General features: G+C 38.7%; 1 protein-coding gene across 1 annotated transcript; it reads left to right on the forward strand.

Annotated features, from left to right (window-relative positions):
* Positions 1–1,784: 1,784 nt before the first annotated feature.
* TMEM182 (transmembrane protein 182) lies at positions 1,785–24,284 on the forward strand. Its single transcript, XM_013954116.2, has 5 exons — positions 1,785–1,925; positions 2,309–2,408; positions 3,830–3,928; positions 12,561–12,698; positions 24,061–24,284. Exons 1-5 carry the CDS (start codon positions 1,785–1,787, stop codon positions 24,282–24,284), a joined length of 702 nt encoding a protein of 233 aa, XP_013809570.1.
* Positions 24,285–24,733: the final 449 nt, after the last annotated feature.

Genomic DNA, 24,733 nt, shown 5'->3' on the forward strand with positions numbered 1-24,733 from the left:
TTGGGCTGGCAAATACGGTTATACCTGTGAGAGAAACATGCCCTTCTGGAGTGGCAGCTGAAAACCAGTGGGATACCCTGGGAACTAGATAGAGCTATGGGTCTGGATGTAAGTAATTGAATTGAGCCCTCTGTGTCTTAATTTAGGTTGCGCTGAACCTCTCTTCAGACTCCACTGACTGTATTGACTAGATCTCTGTTGATTATAATGGAAAGACACTGAGATATCTAGCTCACATGAAGCTGTGTAAATTTAGACCTATTGGTTCTGAACTGAATTCTACTTTTTTTTTTCCTGCTATTTTAGCCAGACACATTATTCTAACTAGAAAGTTTTTCCTTTCTAAAATATGGTTTATTTTCTTTTAAAACAGCTGCAAATATGGCATCAACCAGATAATGTAGTATTATAAAAACACTCAGGACACAGCTCTGGTTTATCTCTGGAAATGAGGAGAGGTGGTAGAAACAGTCTTTTCTGTCACATTCCCTGAGCCCACCGCTGTCCACACCAAGATATTGGCAGTAGGAATTCCCGTGTCTGGAGATTGAAGTCTGTAGTGATAACAATTTGTGACAGATCTCTTCTGGAGTAAACTGACTTCATCTTTGTCTTGGCTTCAGCACTTCCCAGCATGGGAAATCAGTGGAGTTATTATTTCCTCCAGTGATAACACCAGTGGAATCTTGTTGGGTAAGGACTGCAGGATCTGGTGCATAATATCAGCTCAATAAATCTCTACAGGAGTATGCCCTGTAATCCACTAGATATGTTAGGGAAGGCCTGCCTGGCATGAAAAGAAGTTGTTGGAACAGCCTTTTCCTTGGGAAGAGGGACTGCAGCAGTACCTTGGAATTTAAGTGTACTGCCTCATCACGTTCCAAAATGGCCAGAGCACACATATGGGAAGGTGTCGTCTTCTTGGAAAGACTGGTGTTTATATATCAGGTGCTAGGAGGTGTGGTGCAGGAGTTGGTTTCACTTTCTCAGTTTTAAGGCATTCTTTTTTTCTTTTGATTGCATGCATTTGTGATATATGAAAATAAACTGAATATGAACAACTAAAGCACTTAAATGCTCGGTTTGGTGTTGTTAAAGCTACTACTCTTAAGCTAATACTCTTGGTATTTTTAAAGCTAACTGTATTTTCAGTAAGGTTTAGGACTCTTCAAAGAGATCTGTGAAATCTGACTACCGTGCTTTCAAAGTTTCATAAAAAATCCTGGCCTTCATTTAGTACTGTGGCTTATAGTAACTTCCAAAGTGTTGTGTGTTTTTGCTTCCCTGCTAGCAACCAGGGAAGCATTCAGCACCGGGCTTGAACTTTGAAAGTCCTTGCTACTAGTGTGTGCTCTGTAATGCAGTTTACGTGAAATGACAGAGCCATTGCAACTTCATCTCCATCTCCACTGGTGTTGATGCAGCAGCTGTGATAATATTTCAAGTCAATCCCTGATTAGTTGGGGGAAGGTCAACTATTTCTGACTGGCCGCGCCCAGAGAAACAGAATGAAGCTCTGCCATCCATGTCCTAAAATAGAAGACCCTTTTCATCTCTCAGGCTTGAGTCAGCCGCATGGAACACAAATTAGGAGACACAAATCAACTCACGGGGTGTAGGGAAATACAGACAGAAAAGCATGCAAAGAGAAACTTCTTCAGATATGAGCTGTACTCTCCAAACTGCTTTTTAGTCACTTGCCCCAAAATTTTATTTCTTTTTCTGTTTTTTTTTCTTAAGACATTAAGAGAAGTGTTTGTATTTGTTTGAAGATAAATTTGATAATGAAATTGAGCGTGGGGATATTTTTTGGAGGCTTCTTTGCAGCTTTGGGGGTTTTGCTTTTTTTGGTGGCATTTGGAACTGATTATTGGCTTCTTGCTACGGAAATAGGAAGATGTTCAAAAGGACCTGAGAATGCTGGGGTTAGTATGGGTATTTTGATTCATAACAAGAATTATATGTGTAGGTTTCTTGGATGTATTTATTTTATAAGAACTTTCTTCTTTATGAACTTCTGAACATGTTCATCCTGACCTTCTGGGGCTTACAAAGGTGATCCAAAGCCTCTTGTAACCAATTGTAATCAACTCTAAAATTAATTTGTCTTTTGTGCTGCTGCTTTTTCAGTATGGCATACTTTCAAATAAACTGTAACTGTAGAGATATGCTATTCCTAACCTATATTCAGACAAGATGCATTTCTTTGTAGTAGTGGTATTTTTTTTTCTTGAACATCTAATTTCAGTTGGACTTGATTCTTTCAGCCAATTGAAAAATTATATGATAATGACTTCTTTTTTCATAGGCAGAGAAGGCCACTTTCCATCATGAAGGTTTTTTCTGGAGGTGTTGGTTTAGTGGAGATATAGAAGAGAATAATGCTAGCATGTGGAAGTTCTGGTACAGTAAGTAACTTTTTTCTTTTGCATTATCTACGGTGGTTTGATCTCAAAGCTGATTTTATTTTTCTTGTGAATCACCTGAGTTCTTATGGCATCTTTGGTGATAATGTTCTTTAGCTCTCCTAAAATAAATTCTTGACAAACACTTTCTTAATCTGCACTAAAAGAAACACCAAAACAAAATTACACATTTTAAACTATTAAGTCATGCCTGAAGTATTGTGTCCGTAATGTTAACCATGAGTCCATTCTTACAAGGATGGTCTCTTGCAATTTATTGTTAACAGACTGCTTATTTCCTTAATGTAGGGAAATAGGAAATTCTATGAATTCTTGCTTGCAAAGTTCCTTCAACTGGTTCTAGCAGTGGGTTGAGGAGGGCATGGGGAATTCTACTGTAAGAATGGTGTAGGACATTTCATCTCCAGAGGAATCCTTCTACTGGAATGCATGGATGGCTGGACGTGTATGTGAACTTTGGAAGATCTCAGAACAGAGGAGGATGTTGTACCTCTACAAAGTACTGTTTGTTTTCTTTCACTACATGCCAGGATTCTAGAGGATAAAATAGTGAGTACTTTGCCACCAAAATCTCCCATGAAGAAGAGGTCAAGCAAAACTTCTTTTCCTATCTTTGACCCTACCTCTGAGACACAGAGCTCCCTCTCCTTACTGCATGATTTCCACAGTGCTTGTGGAAAGCAAGTGTCATCATACAAGTTTAACTTCAATGGCCCCTATTTTGCTCAATCGGTTGCTCAGTCTTAGGTGACAAATGTAATATTCACTGTTGTTAATTTCCGCTTGTTCTTTATCTGGAGAATTCTGCAGTCAGAAATTGGAAATTTAAATGCAGTTTAAACTATCGCCAGCCTTTATTGTTCACAGGGGAGAAGGTGATGCTTTTTATAAGCATTTAATATAAAGGGTGAAATAACCCTTCTTTGGGGCTATTGATTCCATAGACTGAACTCATATTTGCTATAAACTTTCTGAAGATGCTTGATATTCTTCATTATTCTTTCACAAAAGAAAAAATAATTTCCTGGGGATTTTTTTGTGGGACATGCAATAATGAGAGGGACATAATTATCCCTCACAAGAGAAAAGCACATATGCATACAAAAGCACACATATGCATTGCATATTAATTGCAGTGTACCAGATCCTTGCCTCCAGCAAGCCTGCTTTACTGTTCCTATAATACAAACCGTGCCTGAGTTGCCCTTTAAGGAATATCCTTGACTGGATATCAAGGCTGGTATCTCTTACTAAAGCAAAATACACTGTAAAGCTACTGCCTGGGAAAGAACCTGGAATCTTGACCTGCGAAACACAGTTTATCCATTTGAAGAAAAATTTAAAAATATTTTATTGTTAAGGCAATAAAACATTAATTTTTAACTTTCTTTTTCTTTTTTTAGCCAATCAGTCACCTTCTAAGAATTGCACACATGCTTACCTCTCACCATTTCCTCTTATCCGAGATGAACACAACTCAACCTCCTATGACTCTGCAATCAGTAGGTATTTTTGTGGCTGCAAATGGATACAATGCCTATAGTTTCATGAAAACAATGTGAATGCTTCAGTATAAAACAGCATTATCACTCCACACAATTTAATTGAGTTTTGGTGTTTCATACTTCTCACACTTAAAATATACATATTTAAGTCACTGTTTAGCAAAGCACTTGAATGAATGCTACGCATTAATCGTGGGGGCAGAATGGAAGTCATTTCCAAAAAAAAAAAGAAATTTCCTTTTTAGTACTTTTTCTCCAACATAAAAAGTATATTTTCTGAGCTGAATGCACTGTATGCATATTTCTTCCTATGTGTTCCAATTAAACTGTTTATTGTTAAATTAATAAGCCAATGTAGAATTCTATTGCTTTTGTACTTTATGAGGAAGGAGGGAGTGGGGCCTTGAAACTGTCTAAGTTTAGTCAACTAACTCAGATATACTGCACCGACTGCTGGAGGTGCCAGCCTCTCCTCTCTCCATTGACACTATAGGGAGCTGAGGCACTGAAACATGTATTATGTTAAACTGAGATATTAACGCCAAGAAACTCTAGTGGAGTAACAGAGATATATACATATATGTACATGTACATATTCATATAAATAAATAAATGTATCCCAGTAGTTGAAAACTTTATGTTTGAATAATACTTGGAAAGCTGTTTTTACAACTCCACTTTAAAAATTAGCCACATGTCATCAAATCAAGGGCTTTATGCAAAAGTATTTAAAAAAAATCACTTCTGATAGCTATTTCATATGACTTCTAAAATAACCTGTTATGTGTGGATGGTACTGTATGTCTTTTATCCCACTGGCTCAATGACTTAAGTGATCCCTTCCTGTCCTGAAGTTGTAATTATACCTTTGCTAAATTTGAAGTGTCTTCAGAGTGCAATCTTTATGCTGCAGACATGAAAAAAAATAGACTGATAACAGTTCTGTTAATCTTTAGAAATTGTAAACTTTTTGTCCAGGAAGAATTCAAACCTCACTATTCAGAGTCAGATATCTAATCTGTAACTTCACAGCACATCTAGAAAAGTTTATCTTTCCAGTTAAAAGTGACAGAATCATAAGCGCTGAATTTAGCTAGGCAGAGTTTGTGTCCCACTCACACATTCACAAGGGATCCTCAAACTATATTGCATGATTACACAGAAGTGGACAAACAAAGAATAAGGAAGGGAGAAGGAATATCATCAAAAGTTTAATTAATTTTAGTTAATGTTTGCCAAAAGAACCATTGCTCAAATAAAATTTACCTATCTATATTTCATTTTAGGAGATTAAAATAGACTGAACTGTACCATAGATGATGGCCCAGGTAGAGTATATTCAGATCCATTCCTGCTATATAAATAGATACAATTGGATTGCTTTGGAGCTCATTAAAACTGCTGAGGGTTTTTTTATGCATCCAGTTCATTTTCAGCATTCAAGTGGAGTTGCTTAGTATAGCAGGTATGCTTGTTCAAGAATCTTTCACAACTCTTCATGAAGAAGGTTATGTCATCGTCTCTTCTGTTAGTTCAAAACTCATTTCTGTTTTGGTCTAGTTTGACAGTCCTGCCCTGGATATTTAGCAAACAAGTTTTTTAAACCTTGCTGCAACTGCAGTCACTAAATTAAGAAATACTAGAAGTGAATCCTCTTCTTGAATCACAATGAAGGAAATGCTGTCTCTGTGAAAGCCAGTGGTGAAAAGGCTGCATTTGATTTCATGGAGAACAAGATTTTATCAACAATTTCTATATCCACTTGGCTGCATCTAATACCTATTGCAACTGTACATAGAACAATGCACTACCAAAAGATTATTGTTCCTTTTGTTCCTATTGTTCCTATTGTTCCTTTTTCTACTGTTTGGTGATAAAATATTTTCCTTTTCATGTCTCATAGCTTTCTCAGCACTCACTTTTGGGGGTTAAAAAGAATCTTTCACACTTGGTCTCTTCACAAAGATTTATTATGGTGTTTTTGTCCTACTTTCGTTAGGGGCGAATAAAAAGAAATGTTCTGCCCTTTGAAAAATGTTCAGTCTTCTTCTTCCCAGAAAAACAAACAGCTGACATAAAAGCTTTAAACTTAATTAAAAAATCAAATATGCATGTACAACATGAAATTTTCTAAAAATCTCTAACTTTCTTTTAACAGAACTGTTGCTTTCTAATTAAGCAAAGGCTTATGGCTTGTTCTTTTACAGGCTGTTTGTCATAAGAGGCTTTGGGATCATAGAGTACTTTTGGTTTAACTGCAGCCCCTAGTGGAAACACGTGAGGTTTTTCAGTGGAGTCCTGTGTTACTTCAGTTCATCCAGTTGGAACAGCTCAGGCAAAACTAATTTTCCTGGGGAACATATAATCTCTGATAATTTTTGAGTGGTGTGGCTGGACCAAGTTCTCTGTTGACATAACTCCCTTGGTTTTAGTATCAATAAGAATTTGTCTCAAAGCTTTTCTGGGCCATAATTAAAAGAGGCTCAGTCCATGCCCTCTTAGTTTATTTAGATCTTTTCATGAGTTGGTTTTAAGCTGTAATTCCTATGTGCTTTTTGTGATAGTTCTGAGAACACTCAGACACTGAAGACTTTGATGTTTAGAGTTTTAGTACAATTTACAAAACTTTAGGCCAAAGGCTTGGTTCATCTTGCTGTGAAAACCTAGCCTATGTGTTCTGCGTGTCAAGAATTATAACCTTAGGTGGAAATGTAAAGCCTACAGTGATGCTTATAGTGGGGCTTTGAATGCATGTTTTAATGTCCAAGGTTTTCTTCCATCATTACTGTCAGATGCATGATCAGCTTGGAAGGGTTAGAAAGAACTGCTTTGAAATTGCAGCTTGCTGTATTTTTTAATCACAATTATTATGGGTTAGTTTATTCACAGGTTTTGTTAAGTATCTTGGGAGCAGGAGGAAGGACTTCACCTTACCTGCAGTGTAGAAGTCCGTGGCTGTACTAACCATCTTTTACAGTTAATGCACTTAAAGGAATTTTCAGGCTGTGTCATGTATCTTAACCTGAACTAGGCATCTAAATGAAGTCAGGGGTAGCCTGACTGTAGTGAATTTCCATGATGGTACAATGGTTTATAGGGACAGCTACTGTATTGTGCAACTATTAAGCAAACCCGTACAGCACATCATTGTGCTGCCAGCAGATTCATTTGTATGATGATTCACAAACGTATGCACCACAGATTACAAGCTAGGGATAAAAAAAATGAAATTAGCCCACACAAAAAAAGTACCAGAGTAGTGACATTGGCATTCTAAAATAAACATGCTTATATACATGTTTGTATAATCATGATCAGATTGATCGGAGCCATCCTGTCAGGCTATTTTGAAATAATAATTCATTGCTAGCTAGATTAATTAATTGTATTACATCATTAGATTACTTAATGCTGACGTTCAAGGAGTGTCACATTTTTTATACAGCTGCTTTTTCTTTTAGTATAGGACAATACTAGGCCTATTTTTGAAAAATGTACAAAATCCTCACTCACACAAGTAATCTCATTGGCTTTAGTGAAATTATTCCTAAGAAAAAGAAGTGCAAGATCTAGCACTTAGTTAAGTCATTAGTTTTATTTTTGAGTTAACTTTTTTCAACTTTATTTGGAAATAAACAATAGTTCCTTAACTGTTTTAAATTGCCCTAGTGCCTTCTGAAGCTAAATTGGAAGCTATTTAATGGGGCTGCGCTGACGCATTAGTTTAATACTCTGATTTGTAGCTGCTAGTACTATTTTTCCTGACCACTAGTATCTTATTTTGTCCAGTACTGGGCACATTGCCAGCATTTAAAGTAGTGCTTAATATAATGTAGAATACAGAATGTTTATGGGACTGAAGAGAAATTCTGGTTCAGCAACTATTACATCTAAAATGGTGTGATCAAATTTATCGGGAGGTTTGTTACTGAGTTGAAATTAACCTAAAGTAAACTAGGAAATACCAGCAATGACATCTGAAAATAATAATTGTATAGTGAAATGTTAGAAGTAACCTATTTCTAGGGCAAAAAATGCTGTTAGGTAATACAGTCACATAATTGCCCATGAGAGATTGTAATACAGTACATTTACTATTGGAAAACTCCCCTGCCACCAAGCAGTGATAAAGCAAGAAGTATTTAACCAAGCAATGTATTCATACTGTGAATATTATATTTGTTTTACTGGTAAGAATATTTTAAAGAAGAGATTACTACTACTAACAGATAATAAAGGGTATTGAGAAACAATGAGAAGTTTTGCAGGGTTTACTGTGTTTCCAGTTGCACCTCATGTGCTGCTGCTGACCTCTGTGATCTCATTTATGGTTATTTATCTGCAGAGAAGATACTCCCGATTTAGAGCAGTTCAGGCACTTTACCTTACATTGTGTTTTATAATGTAGGTGGCATTTTGATACCTCCTTCTCATGTCGGAAAAGGACCTGGGAGTGCTGGTGGACACCAAGTTAAGCAGGAGCCAGCAATGTGCCCTTGTGGCCAAGAAGGCCAATGGTATCCTGGGGTGCATCAGGAAGAGTGTTGCCAGCAGGTCGAGGGAGGTGATTCTCCCCCTCTCCTCAGCCCTGGTGAGGCCACATCTGGAGTACTGCGTCCAGTTCTGGGCTCCCCAGTACAAGAGGGATGTGGCGCTACTGGAGCAAGTCCAGCGAAGGGCCACAAAGATGATTAGGGGACTGGAGCATCTCTCTTAGGAGGAAAGACTGAGAGAGCTGGGCCTGTTTAGCCTGGAGAAGAGAAGGCTGAGAGGAGATCTTATTAACGTGTACGAGTATCTTAAGGGAGGGTGTCAAGAGGATGGGACCAGACTCTTTTCAGTGGTGCCGAGTGACAGGATGCGAGGCAATGGGCACAAACTGAAACACAGACACTTCCATCTGAACATGAGGAAAAACTTTTTCACTGTGAGGGTGACAGAGCACTGGAACAGGTTGCCCAGAGAGGTTGTGGAGTCTCCTTCTCTGGAGATATTCAAAATCCGCCTGGATGCGATCCTGTGCAACGTGCTCTAGGTGACCCTGCTTGAGCAGGTGTGTTGGACTAGATGATCTCCTGAGGTCCCTTCCAACCTCGACCATTCTGTGATTCTGTGATTCTGTGAAATGTGTTTTGATGTCTCTTACATTACAGAGAGAGATAAAAAGGTGTATTCTAAACAGAAACAGTTCACTTCAGGATTTGACTTTGTGGGTGAAAATTGAAGGCAGCTTTTCCAAGTTATTTTGCTTATCTGTAGTAATGATTACAGTGCACTGTACTTGCATATGCTTCAGAAAGGTTTTCAGCTTTGCAGTGCTTAATAATTCATCTTTGGTATTAAGTGGTTGTTTTTTGTAGCCCATAGGAAATTCATGGGCCAAGTCTTTTAAGTGGTCGAGATTTTAAAACACTTGCAGCCAGAAAGAGCAATAAAATATCTGGTATGTTTTCATGAACTTGGTGTTAACATCTCCAGTTGAAGATGAGTGTTGCATTCTGTCATTAGCTAACCTGTTCCTGAATAATCCATTATGGAGCTTCTGAGGTGTATGCCAATACTATATAAAAAGTATGCACTGAGGTGGCACAACTGTGTAACTTTGACAAATATACCACTGCTTCTCTTTCATATCATACACAGGTAACATCTTCAAATATGAAGCTGGGGCTTCAGTTTATAATCAAGGCTGGGATCTACTATGCTAGCAAAGGGCTTTTGCTATTGTTCAGCCATTTCTCCAAAATTCAGTCCATTACTCAAAACCAGATATTTCTGCTAGTTTTCAAATGATGCAGAAATCTCTAGAGGGATCTAAGTTAGGATCTTTTGGGAGAAAAGCAAGTAGCAAGGCAAAATTACAAGTCATTCAATTTTGAAAGAATACACTGCAGCTGTAATGTTGCCATGCTATACTGAATGGTGCAGAGCTCAAAGACAAACGTACCGCATGCACTTCTGTTTTCCCCTAAGCATCATTTTATTTTTAGGCCTGCTTGACACTGCCAAGGCAAATGTGCCCCTATGAAGGGCTGGCGTGCTGAGACAAGTTACAGAACCTTCTGTTTAGCACTCTTGCAACATACAGCATTGATATCTAAGATAAACAATGCAGATGGGGTTACCTCAGACTCTGCGGTAGTGCCTTGTACTTTTACTACTTTTACTATAGGAAACGCTTGGAATAATTCAAGTACTCACGGTAGCTAACTCAAGCATATCTGTGAAAATAATTTAGTTAGTTGCCTGCCGCTTTTGAGGAGGCAAGGGTACTGCTTGTCATCTAGACCAGAACGTGGGCTATCTTGTAAACTGCCTCAGCAAGTCTTGAAACGATGCAGACTTTTCTTACACTTTGTACAGGTACACTGAACCATTATTTCTTGAAACAGGCCCTGTGGCTGACAGTCTTCCCTTTCTGCAAGATATAAAGAAGTGTAATTCAAAGTAGAATATTTGGTTGCAGTCAGTTTTCAGAAATGTTTGATCAAATCAAACTTTTCTGGTAACATTTCTTGAAGAGCAGACTTCAAAGCTTCCTCTATGAAAAGCAGATAATGAACCTGCGTACTAATTTTGTATTTTGGAGAAGCTTGTGTCCTCACCCATTCAGAAAACAGAAACATTGCCATATGACTTAGGTAACTGACCATAATGATATTGAAGAAAGCTTTTTCAAGATCCATTTTGGCCAATGTGTCCTATTATGTAGCATGACTTTGAAGTACCTTGCGCCATCCATGTAAAAGAGTTGGGTGGTTATAGACTGATTTAGCAGCATTAGGTTTTAAATGAGGAAGTAATGTCCCATGGACTTGGGGACTGCGATCAGGCTTAGCAAAGTAGCCCCATGGGTAAAATAATATGAAATTGCTTCAAAGACCCAAGACTGAAGGACTTGAGAGATTTACCTTTCTAGGTCTCCATTCACTGTCTGTTTCCATTAAGTGAATCATTTAACTATGTGTTTAACTTTAAACAGGTGCCTAAATCCCATAAGACTTACATACTTAAAGCAGAACGCACACTTAACTGCTTTGCTGAACCAGAGCCCTGTTTCTTACCTACTATTTCCATTAATATTTATTTATATGGAAAGAAGTCTTGTATTGGATATGAACCAAAACAGGTTTAACTCTTCTGCCAGACTTTTTCACCCAGATGATAGCACATTCATCTTTCCTATCCCAAGTCTGCTGACCAGTGTGGCAGAAAATTATGTCTCTGAATCTTTGCCCAGATTAAGAAGAATGTTGTTTAAGAAGCGCAGCTAATGTGATGTGGTGAATGTGATCTAGCTAATACATTTACAAGACTGATATGAGCAAGACAGTGTGTACTTTGCCATGAGTTAAGCTGGTCAAGTTAAAAACTATAGATTTATGGAACACATTAGTGGGAAACACTAACCAATAATGTCTAGTGCACCTTCACATTCCAGATGAAAGCAAACCTGAGTTATGCCAGAATAACTGGCTCTAACGAGCTGTAAGGATTTGAAACTTTCAGGATATAAACCCAATATAATAGTTGCTTAGTTGTGTTTTGCCATAACAGTAAGTAGGTGCTGTCAAATGATAAGTAGCAGTTTCTTTTGTGACTCACTTCTTCTGACTTGCCAGCTGGCTTATATGCTTTCCCTCAGTTGGGTGGAAATGTTTTTCACTAACTGAATTGTCAGTGCTTCAAGATTTTCAGATCTGACGATGGAGAGCTTTGCAACTCATAATTTAACTAATGGGTTGTGTTAATGTACCAATTTTTAAATTCATGGGAGAAATTTATGTCACTCTTGTAGCATTTGTAAAATGATGACTTTGTTAAATGGATGTGCAATTAACTAGCTAAAAAATAATTGTTAGAAAGACTCTTTTGGCCAGAGTATGTCACAAAACTCTCAGCTCATTTATCACCAGCTGCATCCATTAATTCAATACTGCTTGGCACTGTCTAACAGGGACTTCTGAAACATCACATTTTAAATTTAATAAAATACAAAGAGCTTTACAGCAGGAATAGGCTGCTTTAAAATACTTAACTTCAGGAACCCAGTTTACATTTTCCTTAGTTTCTCTTCTCTCCTGCTTTAGATTTTCTTCTGTTGAATATGATGATATGTAAGGAGAATTATCCATTTTTAAATTACAGAGAACTTACAGATTGTTATTGGTGATATGGTCTGAGCACTAAGAATTTCAAGATGTTACAGCTCCCTGCTTCTCCCAGTCAATTTTGGTGAAACAATTGTATCCATTCAGTCCAATCATTCATCCTGGAGGTTTAGTGCTACAGCTTTGGTGTACCATTTTCCAAAGAGCATAAATTTGGTAAAGCTAATGGCTGCATTAAGCATGCACACACTGTCTAACTATTAAGCAGCCGGATTTCATTCTTGATAACTTATATCATATTTTCCATGATCATCAGATAAGAACTTGGGTTCAAACCTAATTTGGTCCACATGGTGTATAACATATGTACACAATGGAATGAATATTTGGTTCGTTAATAAGGGAAGTAAAAAGAGAACGGGAAAAGAAAAATCTTTGTTAGACAAATATGTGACTTGTTTAAGTTCTAAAAAATACTGTATTCTTTTTTTCTTTTTTTCCTTCTTCCCTTTCTCCAGTTTATCGAGGTTTCTGGACAGTTCTTATGCTCCTGGGAGTGGTCACTATTGTGATGGCTAGTTTCTTCATCATCTGTGCAGCTCCTTTTGCCAGCCATGTTCTGTACAAAGCAGGAGGAGGCCTTTTCATCATTGCTGGTGGGTATGCTGTTTGCTCAGTCAATTAAAGTTGTTAGAATACAAAGAATGAGGTATTTCTCCCCATTTTCCTTGATCAAAAATTATATTAATCATGGTTTAAAAAAAAAATTGCCTCCATCATTTGGCTTGTGGAGCACCTGCCTTAGAGATGATTCTTTCCACAGTTATTTAGTCATGAAGTTACTCTAAAAGCTACTTTTGAATTAAGATAAAAAATCTGAGCTGAATCATGGAATTACATTGCAATTTCAATCTACATTTTTAGCAGAAAAAAATGCATATTTAGTAATGCTGCCTTATAGAAGTAGAATTCCCAAGGGCTTTAGTTAAGGAGAGGTTTTTATCAGTGAAACAAAAGCAATGAAGATGATCAGTGTCATTCACATGATCAACATAGGAGGAATGTTTTGAATAGGAACGGAGTGTACAAGATAGTGCTCAAATATGAGTAAGTGGAAGTTCTAAACCTCTATGAATGACAACAAATGAATGAGGTCTCACCTTTCTCTTTACCTGCACATACCATGGAGGATGCACCCACCCAGCATTCAGTTGATATGGCCAGCTCTCTGTGACGCTGTTCTGTTAATCTTGAAAAGTGTGGAAAGATGTCATGCTGCTATGTAAAATACAGTTGTGTAGGATGTAAATGAAAATATGTGCTCAATCACTATTCTACTGTGTATAAAGCCTGGTAGGAGTCAGTTCTGTGAGAGTGGTATTGTGTTTTAGGGTAGACTGCTCATGTCAGGGTCAAAAGGTCTGGACTCTGTTTCTACATGTATTACTGACCTGCTAACCTTGCTTACCCACTTCACCTCACAGCTCTGCCTACATGGACTGATGGTGATTACTCCCTTTTAAGGGACCTTGAGTGGGCAATATTTTATAATGTTATTGTTGGAAAAAACTCCTGAATACTTGCATTTACTCCCTTGAGAATTATTTCTCCACACTTTTAAAAGAAATACAAAAATGTTCATAGTCTATTGGAAATCCTAAGGTATGTAAATTGTCACTGATTTGCAGATTAAAAGCCCTTGTGAGTCCTGCTCTTTTCCTGTATTTGTGGTCTGTAATAAACCTCACCTATCACTAGGCAGTTGCAGAGACTGTTTTAGAGAGCAAACAAGAGCATGTGTACCTACAGACACTTGGAAGGTGCTATGAGCCAATGAGTAGAGGTCTGAAGTGAGAGCATATATTCTTCAGTCAATTAATCTGCCCTAATTTAGGCATGTGAAAGTTAAACTCCTAAATCTGAGCTAGTCATTCTTGGCTTCCCTAGGAGGCCTGCAGGAGGCAGTAACATTTGTAACAGCCAAAATGGTATGTAAGAAGTTCCGATATCTGGACATTTATTTCATCCTAAAATAGGTGCCTAAGACAGGTCATATGAATACCCTATGAAGGAGCCCTATATCTCTCTTTCCTTTACTGAAGAAGTCTAGAGAGACTATTTGTTAGGTGTCTGAAGTTAGGTGAGCTGTTATCATCTGTGTGTGTGACCTTGGGCCTCTCTCTTTGCCCTTCTCACCCTTTGTCCCTACAGAACAGATGGTTTTCAAGGGAAATCCTGACTTTTGCATGTATTTGCCTAGTATCTTTCAACTTTAGCACTATTCTCAATGAGAGCTTCAGAACAGGGTTGTGTTATTATTACTATTACTATTGTTGTGGTTGAAATGCAAGGCTATTTAGCAAAATCATGCTTTGATTTGCCAAAAGGAAGTATTGGCAGTAGTACCCTGGAGCCATTCAGCTAGTACAAGATATTTTGGCTTGGGTAGGGGGGACAGAGTTCCCAAATGAACCCTTCTGCATCCACCCCTAGTCATGCTGAGGTGGTTGGGGAAGGTACTTCATGTAAATATCCTTGTCCTATCCAACACATCAGATCACTCACAAAAACGTTAAGAAAAAGAAGAGTCCCCCCCCCCCCAAATCTGCTCACAAGTCAGGATACTCACATAGCCAACTTGTATTAGGACAAGTTTTCTTGTCTTATAGCACTGACTACAGTGGGTAGATTAAAATCATGTTGGAGGGAGGGAATATGTGGACATAAGAAAAGCTTACAAATACTTTGCATTGTCAGTTGTTAAAGCTATGTTTGGTGGGATGCCCTGGACAACAACTCAGTTTCCTGTGGTATTACTAATCAATGGCACATTATGCTAAGTGGAGAGTAGGAAGGATTCTCAGACCCAAAGATATGACAGCATGAAATTGCTATCTCTGTTTCTCTTCCAATAAGAATTACTCACAATGGGTAGTATCTTAATTCTGTGATACCTTGGGGGTGGAGTAAAACAAGGCAGAGCCTGATGCAGAAGAGGAATGTTTTAGCATGCCTCTAAACAGAAGGGCAGTGTGCTCTGCACTGTTACCTGATGACCTGACCCCTTCCTTTATTTAGCTCCTTCAGGAGCCTGTACTGCCTTCCAAAGGAAAACAGGACATGGAGGGGGAGAGTGAAGAGGGATGGTGCATATTTGACATTCAACATGTAATCAGGATGCGGCCAGGGCATGCATCTATTTAAACACAGATTTAATGGGAAAATGAAAAGATGTAATGTGACTTAGATCACAGGTGAAGTCTGTGTTCTCGTAAGACAGAAAACAGCATATTGATTTGAAGAAAAAAAAATCATAGAAACTGTTTTGAAAGGGCCTAGATGCTGTCTTACTGCAAAGTTCATGTAGGAGTTATACTGGATAGAACAGTAGGCTTCTGAGAAATGAGTTAGTCACCATAGTTGTTCAATGGAAGGTTGAAGGCAGAAGCTAGGAAGAACAGTCAATTTCTTCTTTATATTTGTCTTTAAAGGAAAACGCTAGATTAAGTAATTTTAATTCCTGTTATTGAGCTGAAGAAGTATCTATATCTGTATCTTTTTGCTGCCTTAACTAATGAATTAAGTAGCAGCTAAAAGCCCTGCCTCAACTGAAGAGAGCAAATTGTAGCATGATCTGCTGTCCTATCTTTGGGTTTAGATGGCAGCTGAAGAAATTACTGGGAATGGACTTCGTATCACCTATTTAGCCATCCAAAAGCTAAGTATTTTGTCTGAACTAACTGGTTAGATTCCTGTTGTCAATGGTAAGAAACACGCTCTCAGAGGACAATTCATCCCATCTGTTTGCGCAGATAGACCTGCATTCTGGAAGAACAATAAGCCTAAACTGATCCTGAATGTCATAGAATAAATTTAGTTTGGAAGGGACTTCTTGTGGCAATCAAGTTCAACCTCCCATGCAGCAGGGCTGGCTTCAAAGTTAGAGCAGGCTGCTCAGGGCTTATCCAGTCAAGTTTTGAAAATCTCCAATAATTGCTATTCCACAACGTCTTTGGACAGCTGTGCCAGTGTTTGACCACCCTTACTATGAAAAATATTTTTTCCTTATATCCACCTTAAATTTTCCTTGCTACAGCTTGTGACCATTGTCTCTCATGCTTTCACTGTGCAGGTCTCTGAAGAGCTGTGCCCATTTTCTCTATTATTCCATAGATGGAAAGAGATGGAATTTCTATTTTCTTCGCCAAGCTGAATAACTCCAGTTCCCTCAGCCTCTCTTTGTGCTCCATCCTCCTAACCATTTTGGTGGTCATCGCCCCAGTTTGTCAGTATCACTCTTTTTCCAGGGCGTCTCAAATTGGACACAGTATTCCAGATGTGGTCTCACAAATGCTGAGAAGAGAGAAATTATAATTTTTGACCTGTTGGCTATGCTCTTGCTAATGCAGCTCTGTATGCAGCTAACCTTCATTTTTGCTACCCCTGCTTTGTTTCTTGCACACTGAGAAGAACCATTCTTGTGCTTTAAGGAAGTCGCCCTTGAGGAACAATCAACTTTTCTGGGCCCCTTTGCCTTTCAAGGCAGCCTCCCTTGGGATCCTGCTTACCAGTTCTCTGAACAGGCTGAAGACTATCCTCCTGAAGTTCTGGATCTTTATGTCCTGTTCACTTCTATACTTCTTCTAGGATGATAAACTCTACCATTTCATAGCCATTATAGCCATGGCTAGCATCATCTGTCATATCCCTGACCTGGGTTTCCTTATTTGTGAGTAGCAGGTTCAGTAAAGCACTTCCCCTAGTTGGCTTGTCCAACACCTGTCTCAAAAAGTTGTCCTTTATGCAGTCCTGCTATCTCCCAGATTGCTTGTATTCTGCAATACTGCCCTTCTAGCAGATATTGGGGTGGTTGAAGTTCCTAATGAGAACCTGGACTTGCAATCATAACTCTTTTTCCAGTCCACTTCCTCTTCTTGATTTGGTGGCCTGTAGCAGATACTCACCATGACATCCCACTTGTTGGCCACCTTTCTGATCTTAACCTATAAGCTCCTGTTCCTCAGAAGAACTCTATGCATTCAAGATATTCCTTTGCGTGGACTGCAACCTCCCTACCCTGTCTTACCTGCCTGTCCTTCTTAAAGAGTCTGTATCCATTCATCGCAGGACGCCAGTCATGCAAGCTGTCCCACCATGTCTACAGCTGCAATGGCATCATCATCCAAGGCCACGTTCATTTGTGTACGGGCATTGAGATGGGCTTTCAGTTGTGCTGCTTCTCAAGGGAAGTGCAAGTGCCTCCCTCACTGCTCTGTCCCATGCAGATGCCCTCTTCTCCCTGGCCTCCAATTATCTGGGAGCTTTGATCTCCATCTCCCGATGGTCATTTTTTATAGCCCTCCTCACAAGGTTACTGAGCCTGTTGCTCTTGCCCCACTTTGTCTGATGGATCTCATCTCTCCTCAGCAGTCCTTGTACCTCAAAGAGGGTCCTGCGGTCACAAAAGCCAAAGCCTGCTTGTGACACTGGCTGGAAAGCCAGGAGTTAATACACAGTGTGCCCACTTTTGCCCAAACCTTAATCATAGAGCAGCAGATTTGAGACCATCATCACCTGTGCACCCTGCCCTTATGCCTCACTCTCAGAGCCCTGTAATCATCCGCACAAGGTCTTCTTTGCAGCATCACTAGTGCCCATGTGGATGAACAGCAAAGGGTTGTACCCCGAGGACCGAAGGAGCCTCAGGAGTCTCTCCATGGTGTCCCAGTTCTGGGCCACAGGGAAGCAGCAAATGCACCAAGACAGCAGGTCTCATGTCTGATTTATGGCGGAATCACACACCTGCCTTTTGTTTATCTCAGTCTTTAAGAAAAGCTGCAAGCATCTCTCATTGAGCAGGTACAGCTGCACTACTCACAAATGCTAAGGCACACACAATTATCAGTTTTTGTGGCAACTTATTGACTAGCAGCTCTCCATGTTAAGCTTTTGAAACCACATTACCTGCCTGATCCTGCAGATGAAACTACAGATGCTAGACCTGTGGAGAAAAAGTTCATATCAGTTCAAAGATATCACAGTCACTGTCATTGTAGCCTCACCTCCATGCCTACACCTTGAGAGGATGGAGCAAGAGCAGGTACGGTAGTGCAAACTGTAAACTTTATAGTTGCTTCAAATGTCATAGGAAAAAAGCAGAAAGTTGCCATAACCTAATCACTTAGATCAACCTTCAGTAAAGTCCATAATTGACCCTGGGCCTGTTCCTGCAAGGTGTCTGGGTGGTGATTAAAACTATCCGCTTGCACTGATGTCAAACAAGTAAGCTCCCAGAATGTGCACAGAACATTGCAGAATCACACCCCTTGTGAACAGACAAGATTAGAAATATATGTATGACTTCTGTTTGCTGCCAAAAGAGTGAAAAAAAAGCTGATATCTTAATTCTAGCTCCTAGATGAGGACAAAATCTGTCCTTAGAGATATGTGCCAACTCCCATAACTCTAAATGGGATCCTCTGCACATACTCCAGAGTGGAATGTCAGCCATACTTTTTAAATAAAGGTCACAAGAGGCCAAGGTAGGAGGAAGTATCTGTAATAAAGACAAAGACAGGAAAATGCAGTTGAAAAGGATATATATATACACACACACATACAAGTTTCCTCAAATTAGAGAAAGAGTTCTAAACTTCTAGGCACAACTAAAAAGCTCACATCATTCTTTCCAGCACCTGTTGTCTTCGTGTCTGCATAGTAAAAGATTCATGCTATAAACAGCCATTCACCATTGACAAGTGAAAGGCATTTCTACGTGGGAAGAATAAATACTAAAGGCCAGCAAACTGCCTCTTGAATTCATAGACATTTCTGAAGGTTCTATATTCTTTTTCCTCTGCAATATGCAAAAGTATTTGTTTGAAAGAAATTCAAAAGAATAAATGCAAAAGACAGAAAAGAGTGACCTCAGAGAAGTCCATGTCTTATCACACTGCACAGAGCTGTGTATCAAACATGTGTGTTCTTAAAAAAAATGCAAAATGGGAAAAAAAGAACAAGAAAAAGAGGAGGAGGAAAGTATTTATTGTCTTAATCTCTCTCAGACATATTTCAGGTTCTAGGAATAATTTCCCCCATCATTCCTGATTCATGCAACTGCTGTTTTATTTTATATTCACTAAAAGGCAAGGGCAAATGGACACCCGCACACTATGGTCTAAATGCTGAAAATGTAGAAATACATCATAGTACAAACTGTTCATAAAAATATCTCCTTCTTGAAGTTCTGGAGATTTTTTCAATCTTGGTAATTTTGCCAGGGAGCTCGGCTGGAAGAGTTCATGACATTCACAATAGTCAGTTTAAGAATGCAGGAACAATTTCCCAAAATAAATATATATTCATTTTGGTATATGCTCCTTCATAATGAACAAGTATTCCTATTACACTTGTAATGGATGCTTTCTCAGTTCTTATTGACATGGCTAATATTTTGTAGGAAAGAGATAAGCTGGTGAGGAAAATTTGTGGTACAAAAATAAGACAGAATAGCAGTAAGGTGGTTATAGAAATAGAAGACTTCTCCCTGCCATCTTCCACAAGCAGCATAAACTTTATCTAACAAAGTATTCTCCAGCAGTAGAGGGTCTGATTCTGATCTCACTTCAATTTTACATGGGCTTTGCCATTGATTCTGAGTTACTAGTATAACTATCTTCAGAATCAAGTCCAAAGCTTGTGATTGAGGAAATATAAAGAAACAGACTAATTTTGAACATTCTGCAATATATGATTTTCCTTCAAAAATATTGTATTCCTTACATATAAATTGAAACAGTCAGATTTCACAGTGATGGGAGATACTTTGAAGCACCTAAGCAGCCAAAGATAGACAATTGCTTAGTAAGACTTTGCATTGTCTTCAGTCTTCGTTTTATTTATGTGCACTCCAGTGTCCTTCACCAAGTTGTACAAATAACAAAAGTTGAACGTGGCAGAAACAGTGTAGCTGTATGCACAAGGTAACAGGATGGAGAGGGAGAAGATTTCTGTTTATTAGCAACTCTGCTACTAGTGTGTTATGTGACTTAAGCAAATCTGCCTTGACTCTGAGGAGGAAAACTCCTTTGAAAACTGAAGTCAAAAGCAAAGGTTGAGTGCTCAGAACCTCTAAATATCAGATTAGTTTTTTCCACGCCTCATTTTTCTTTCTACAAAATGGAGATAAATCCAGCTTTTGATCTACATTTTTCTAAACACCATATAAAGTGCTAAGTGTTACTTGGCATGATTATTATAATTCATAATGTATAATCCTAATTGATACCTTATGTTCTACAAAAAATACCTCACGTTATATGCAGCTAATCTTGTATGCTACTCAGTCCACTGGACAAATTGTTTGTACTCTGTTCTTGTTACGGGTTTTCTCTCAGGCCTTGCTTGAACCCTTAACATCCCTCTGTTTTGTTAAAACGAGACATTGCAAACAGACATGAAATTATTTCATCTGAAAACAAAACATTCTTCTTTTAAAATCTAACAACCAGATAAATGTTCAAGCTCTAGTAACCATTCGTTAAGCTTACAACTTGCCTTTGAATCAAATATTTGATGCAATCAGTGTGGATGACAGGAGGAAAAACCCTTTAAGTCAAAGAGACTTACACGTGCTTAAATTTAAGCACAATCTGAAGTGCTTAATGCAGAGGAAGTAACCAAAGTTTCTAGCTCTAAACATCAAACATTTTAGGCAGATGCATTAGTGATAATGCAAGTATATGATCTGCTTCTCTGCTCCCACTTCTGTTGCTAGTGTATTCTAACATCTTAGGAAACCATACTGAATGGGCAAAGCAGAGAGTCTACCTGTTAAGAAATGCTTCTGCTTTTCTTTTGCTGTATGTTACTATTTGCGACATACAGGAGCCTCAATAAGCTCCTGTGTAGGCGCTTAACTTCTATGAAATCCTAACTCTTTGGAAGTTAGGCACTTAATTATCAGTTATAAAACACTACCCATTGAAATCCTGTTGAAGGCAATGGGACTTGGGCAGTTTTTACTTAGGCTGATTCTACTGTTCAAGACATTTCTTGAGCACACTGAACAATATAGTAACTAATTAGCCTCCATTACCAGATTGGAGATGTGAGAACCCTTAAGTACTCTTCTAGTGCCTTAATTAACTAAGACGGTTTGCATATTCTCCCTTTCTTTTTCTTCTCTCTTAAAGAAGGACATTTATCTCTGCTTGACATACATTTCTTCAGCAAATTTCTGTACCAAACTATTTACCACACACAGGTATTAGCAGCTTGCTGTGAAATCACCTGATGGACTCTAGCTTAGCTGAAGCTGTTTTACCACTCACAGCACCGGCTTGCTATTTTGCACCTACCTGAAGCTGGCTCTAGTTTAACTACCTAGAAAGCATTGCTCCAAAGTACTTGAAGAGCTAGGGGTGATGATTTTGAGTTTAAAGCACCTCTGAAAGTGTGTTATTTTAATGGCAGAAGCTTCTGACTAACCGGGTTACTTAGCTTATGTCTGCCCAGGGGGCAGAGATCAAAAGCATTCCAGATGTGCAAGGCCTGGTTATGCTCATCTGTTACAATAGTAAAGAAATGTACATCACTACTTTTTAGATTTATTATTATTTTAAATTAAGTTTGCATCTCTTTGTAGAGAATAAATATAAGACCACGAACATCTGAAAATGCACAGACACAGCCAACTGAAGAGGGATAAATTCCAAAGTTCATATGGATTTTGCCATATTATCGGTGCATCTTTCCAAATCTTGGTGTGACGTGAGCTAAAATGTTTTTGGCTGAAGTTTTGAAGAACTAACTTCCTGTCTCCAGTAACACCATTTATGTATTTGGCCCTGAATCTTTTCACTTTTTTCCATGAGAAGTTACTAGCTCAGTTTGGTTCTATTTTTCCTAAGTTGTCTACATTATCTGTTATCATTAGATGTTCTGTTGTAGGATTTTTCTGCTCAGTTTGACTTGTATTTGGAGAATCTTCAATTTAATTTCTCATTTTTTATGTTTGGCCCAGAGGCGATCCTTCTCTCTGATTGTTTTCACCATTTGTATGTTTCAAATAACCTCAGAAATAAATTCCATCAAAACTGAGTTTTGCTTAGGTAAAACACAAAATTGAATTTATACCACTTAGAGTTGAGAGTTGTTTTTTTTAACTTCGTCATGAATTTGAGCAAAACGTTATGAACTTTGCAAAAAGTGTAATCCTGGAAGTGTATTTCATAAACAGGCGGCATGTTTGCCTCAATCGTATTCTCCTACCTTTCAGCCTTATAAAAACTGCAGATCCTTTGGGGTTTGCAGTCACATTTTGATTATGCCTCAGGTTAACTACTTCAGCTCATTTTTTGGTGGGCTTCAAAAGGTAATGTTCACAAACATTAGGAGTTGTGAGCTCTTGCTTGTCAGATGTTCATGATATCCACAATGTAAAGCTATTATATATTGACAATAAAGGACCAACAAGAATGTCAGCAGATCACCAATTTAAAGTGCTGCAGCTTACCTGCTTGATTTTGCCTTAAGTGGATGAGGGAACAAAGACAAGAGTTGCCCCCTGGAAGGTTGGTAGGAATGGCTGGGGGGATGAGGTGAGGGAGCATCTCAGGGTGGGGATGGGGGAGGGTAACCACATTTGCCAGCACAGGTGGGTCTGAAGGCAAATATCTATCCACAGGTGCTTACAAAGTGCAGTTGTGTGTTTTGCCAAAGTGTTACATTTATGCAAGGTCACATGGTATGTTTTTAGCAGGACTGGGGAGAGAATGCAAACACCTCTGACTTGTACTCTACTGCTCTACAGGCAGTCAACTCAGCTTTGACAATAAGTGTTCCCAGAAGTATGGGCTGGCTTGTTGTTTTAACAACATAAGCATCATAGAATGAAAGCATGATGGTGTGGTATCTCCCTAATATTTTAATATCTGAATAGTTAGCCCTGCTGCTGTAACTGTACTATGACAGCTGGAGCTCAGGGAACAAGTGGGTTCAGGCTGGAGCATGCAGAAAATTCAGACTTGTGTCCCCAGTTTTCCAACAGATCTTCTGCTAGAGCATCTGTGCCGCAGGTCTGCGTTTCTTAAGTGTCCACATTCCTCTGAAGTAAAATGACATATTAGGCATGCAACTGATACTTTGGAAGGCACTTTCTCCTTATATTTGCTTCTGGTGTATAGTGACAAAGAGATTAACAGAGTTGGTAAGGACATGTGCTCCTGTTACTATCATGCGTAAACAATCCAAAGGCCTTTCAGAGGAGTGGTTAGGAAAAGATTGTGAATTATGCGGTGAATTAATTCCAGGAAATGGTTGTACCCAATCTGAGGTTAATACTAAAAGCCTACATAGCTATTATTTCATTATTGCTGGGTTTTGTTGCTATGCTGGTCTTCTTTCATAAAGAATGTGGAAGATTTTGAATGAAATACATCTGAACTTGTCTCTAAAATATTTGAGTAGAATCTGAATGTAGTATGTTCTAAACAAAGCCTTTTTCATTAAAATGAAAGAAGCCTAAGGTAGGGAGGTGAAGATGATAGAAAGATTTCCCAAAGATTTCCCACTCTTTTCCCCATTTCATATCTCATCCAAAAGACTGTGATAGAAACGATTCCAGAGTTTGGGAAGAAAAGGTAGGCTTTTTTCCTAGTTGATCCCTCCTCCTCTACCCCGCCCCAGTACATTCAGAACAGTAAATGTCTACCTGAATTTGGGCCCTAAACACAGCTGTGTTTTGGTCTGCCCACCAAAACCAGATATATCATATCCTTTGTTGTGGGCTCTTTAGAGGATATGGGCTTATGCCTTTCAGTGCAATCAGAAACATCATAGAGAGAGAGCTTATTACAGGGAAGCCAAAGGCAAAAAATATCCAGTGGCAGCTGACTGTGCCTTGCAGACAGGGCCTCAAACACTGATGGGTAGAAACCCAGGTGTACTGTAACCAGTAAATGCACCCCGCATTTGTCTCACACTCTCTGTCTTTAAAAACTCATGTTTCTTTTCCAGGTATCTTGTTTTCACTGGTGGTCGTGATGTATGTCATCTGGGTCCAGGCAATGGCTGATCTGGAAAACTACACAAATATGAAAAAAATGGAGTGCCCGGACTTTGCTGTTTATGTACGCTATGGCTGGTCTTTCATGCTGGCTCCTATAGGAGTATTTTTTGCTTTATTAGCAGGAATGCTTTTCTTGTTGATAGGGCGTACCATTTATTTGCACTCAGACTAGTCATACATAGCTAAAGTGAATACTGGAATCTTAGTGAGACTTCATGACAATTCAAAACTGGAATTTTATACATTATTACCATTATGGCAATCCTAAGTATGCAGGCACACTTCTGGAATTTCTTCTGTTACTTGTTTAAGGGTAAAGGACACAAAAGCTCAAAACAGGGAGAAACAACCTTCAGCCCCAGCTAGCTGCTTTTAATTCTTTAGAAATACATAGTTTTCCATGTTGTACTGTTAGCAGCATTAGATAATTTTGCAAACAGAAGAAGGCAAAAATATTCTGCAACCAAAAGCCCAACATAAAATGGGCCAAATAAAGATTTTATACATTGGATTTTTTAGTATTTTTCTTGTACTTCTGCTTGTGGAGAATGGTACAAGATGGAGAGGAAAAAAAAAAATTCAAATACAGTAATTCGATCCATCTCCTCTCCTGTTTTCCAC

The sequence above is a fragment of the Apteryx mantelli genome, chromosome 1 (assembly GCF_036417845.1).
Source record: "Apteryx mantelli isolate bAptMan1 chromosome 1, bAptMan1.hap1, whole genome shotgun sequence".
NCBI lineage: Eukaryota > Metazoa > Chordata > Aves > Apterygiformes > Apterygidae > Apteryx > Apteryx mantelli.

What these genes read in the sequence shown, in the direction of transcription:
- TMEM182 (XM_013954116.2), top strand. Translation starts at nt 1,785, where the DNA reads ATGAAATTGAGCGTGGGGATATTTTTTGGAGGCTTCTTTGCAGCTTTG. An exon ending in AAGGACCTGAGAATGCTGGG is followed by an intron (nt 1,926 to 2,308) that starts GTTAGTATGGGT and finishes CTTTTTTCATAG; the next exon opens with GCAGAGAAGGCCACTTTCCA. An exon ending in CATGTGGAAGTTCTGGTACA is followed by an intron (nt 2,409 to 3,829) that starts GTAAGTAACTTT and finishes TTCTTTTTTTAG; the next exon opens with CCAATCAGTCACCTTCTAAG.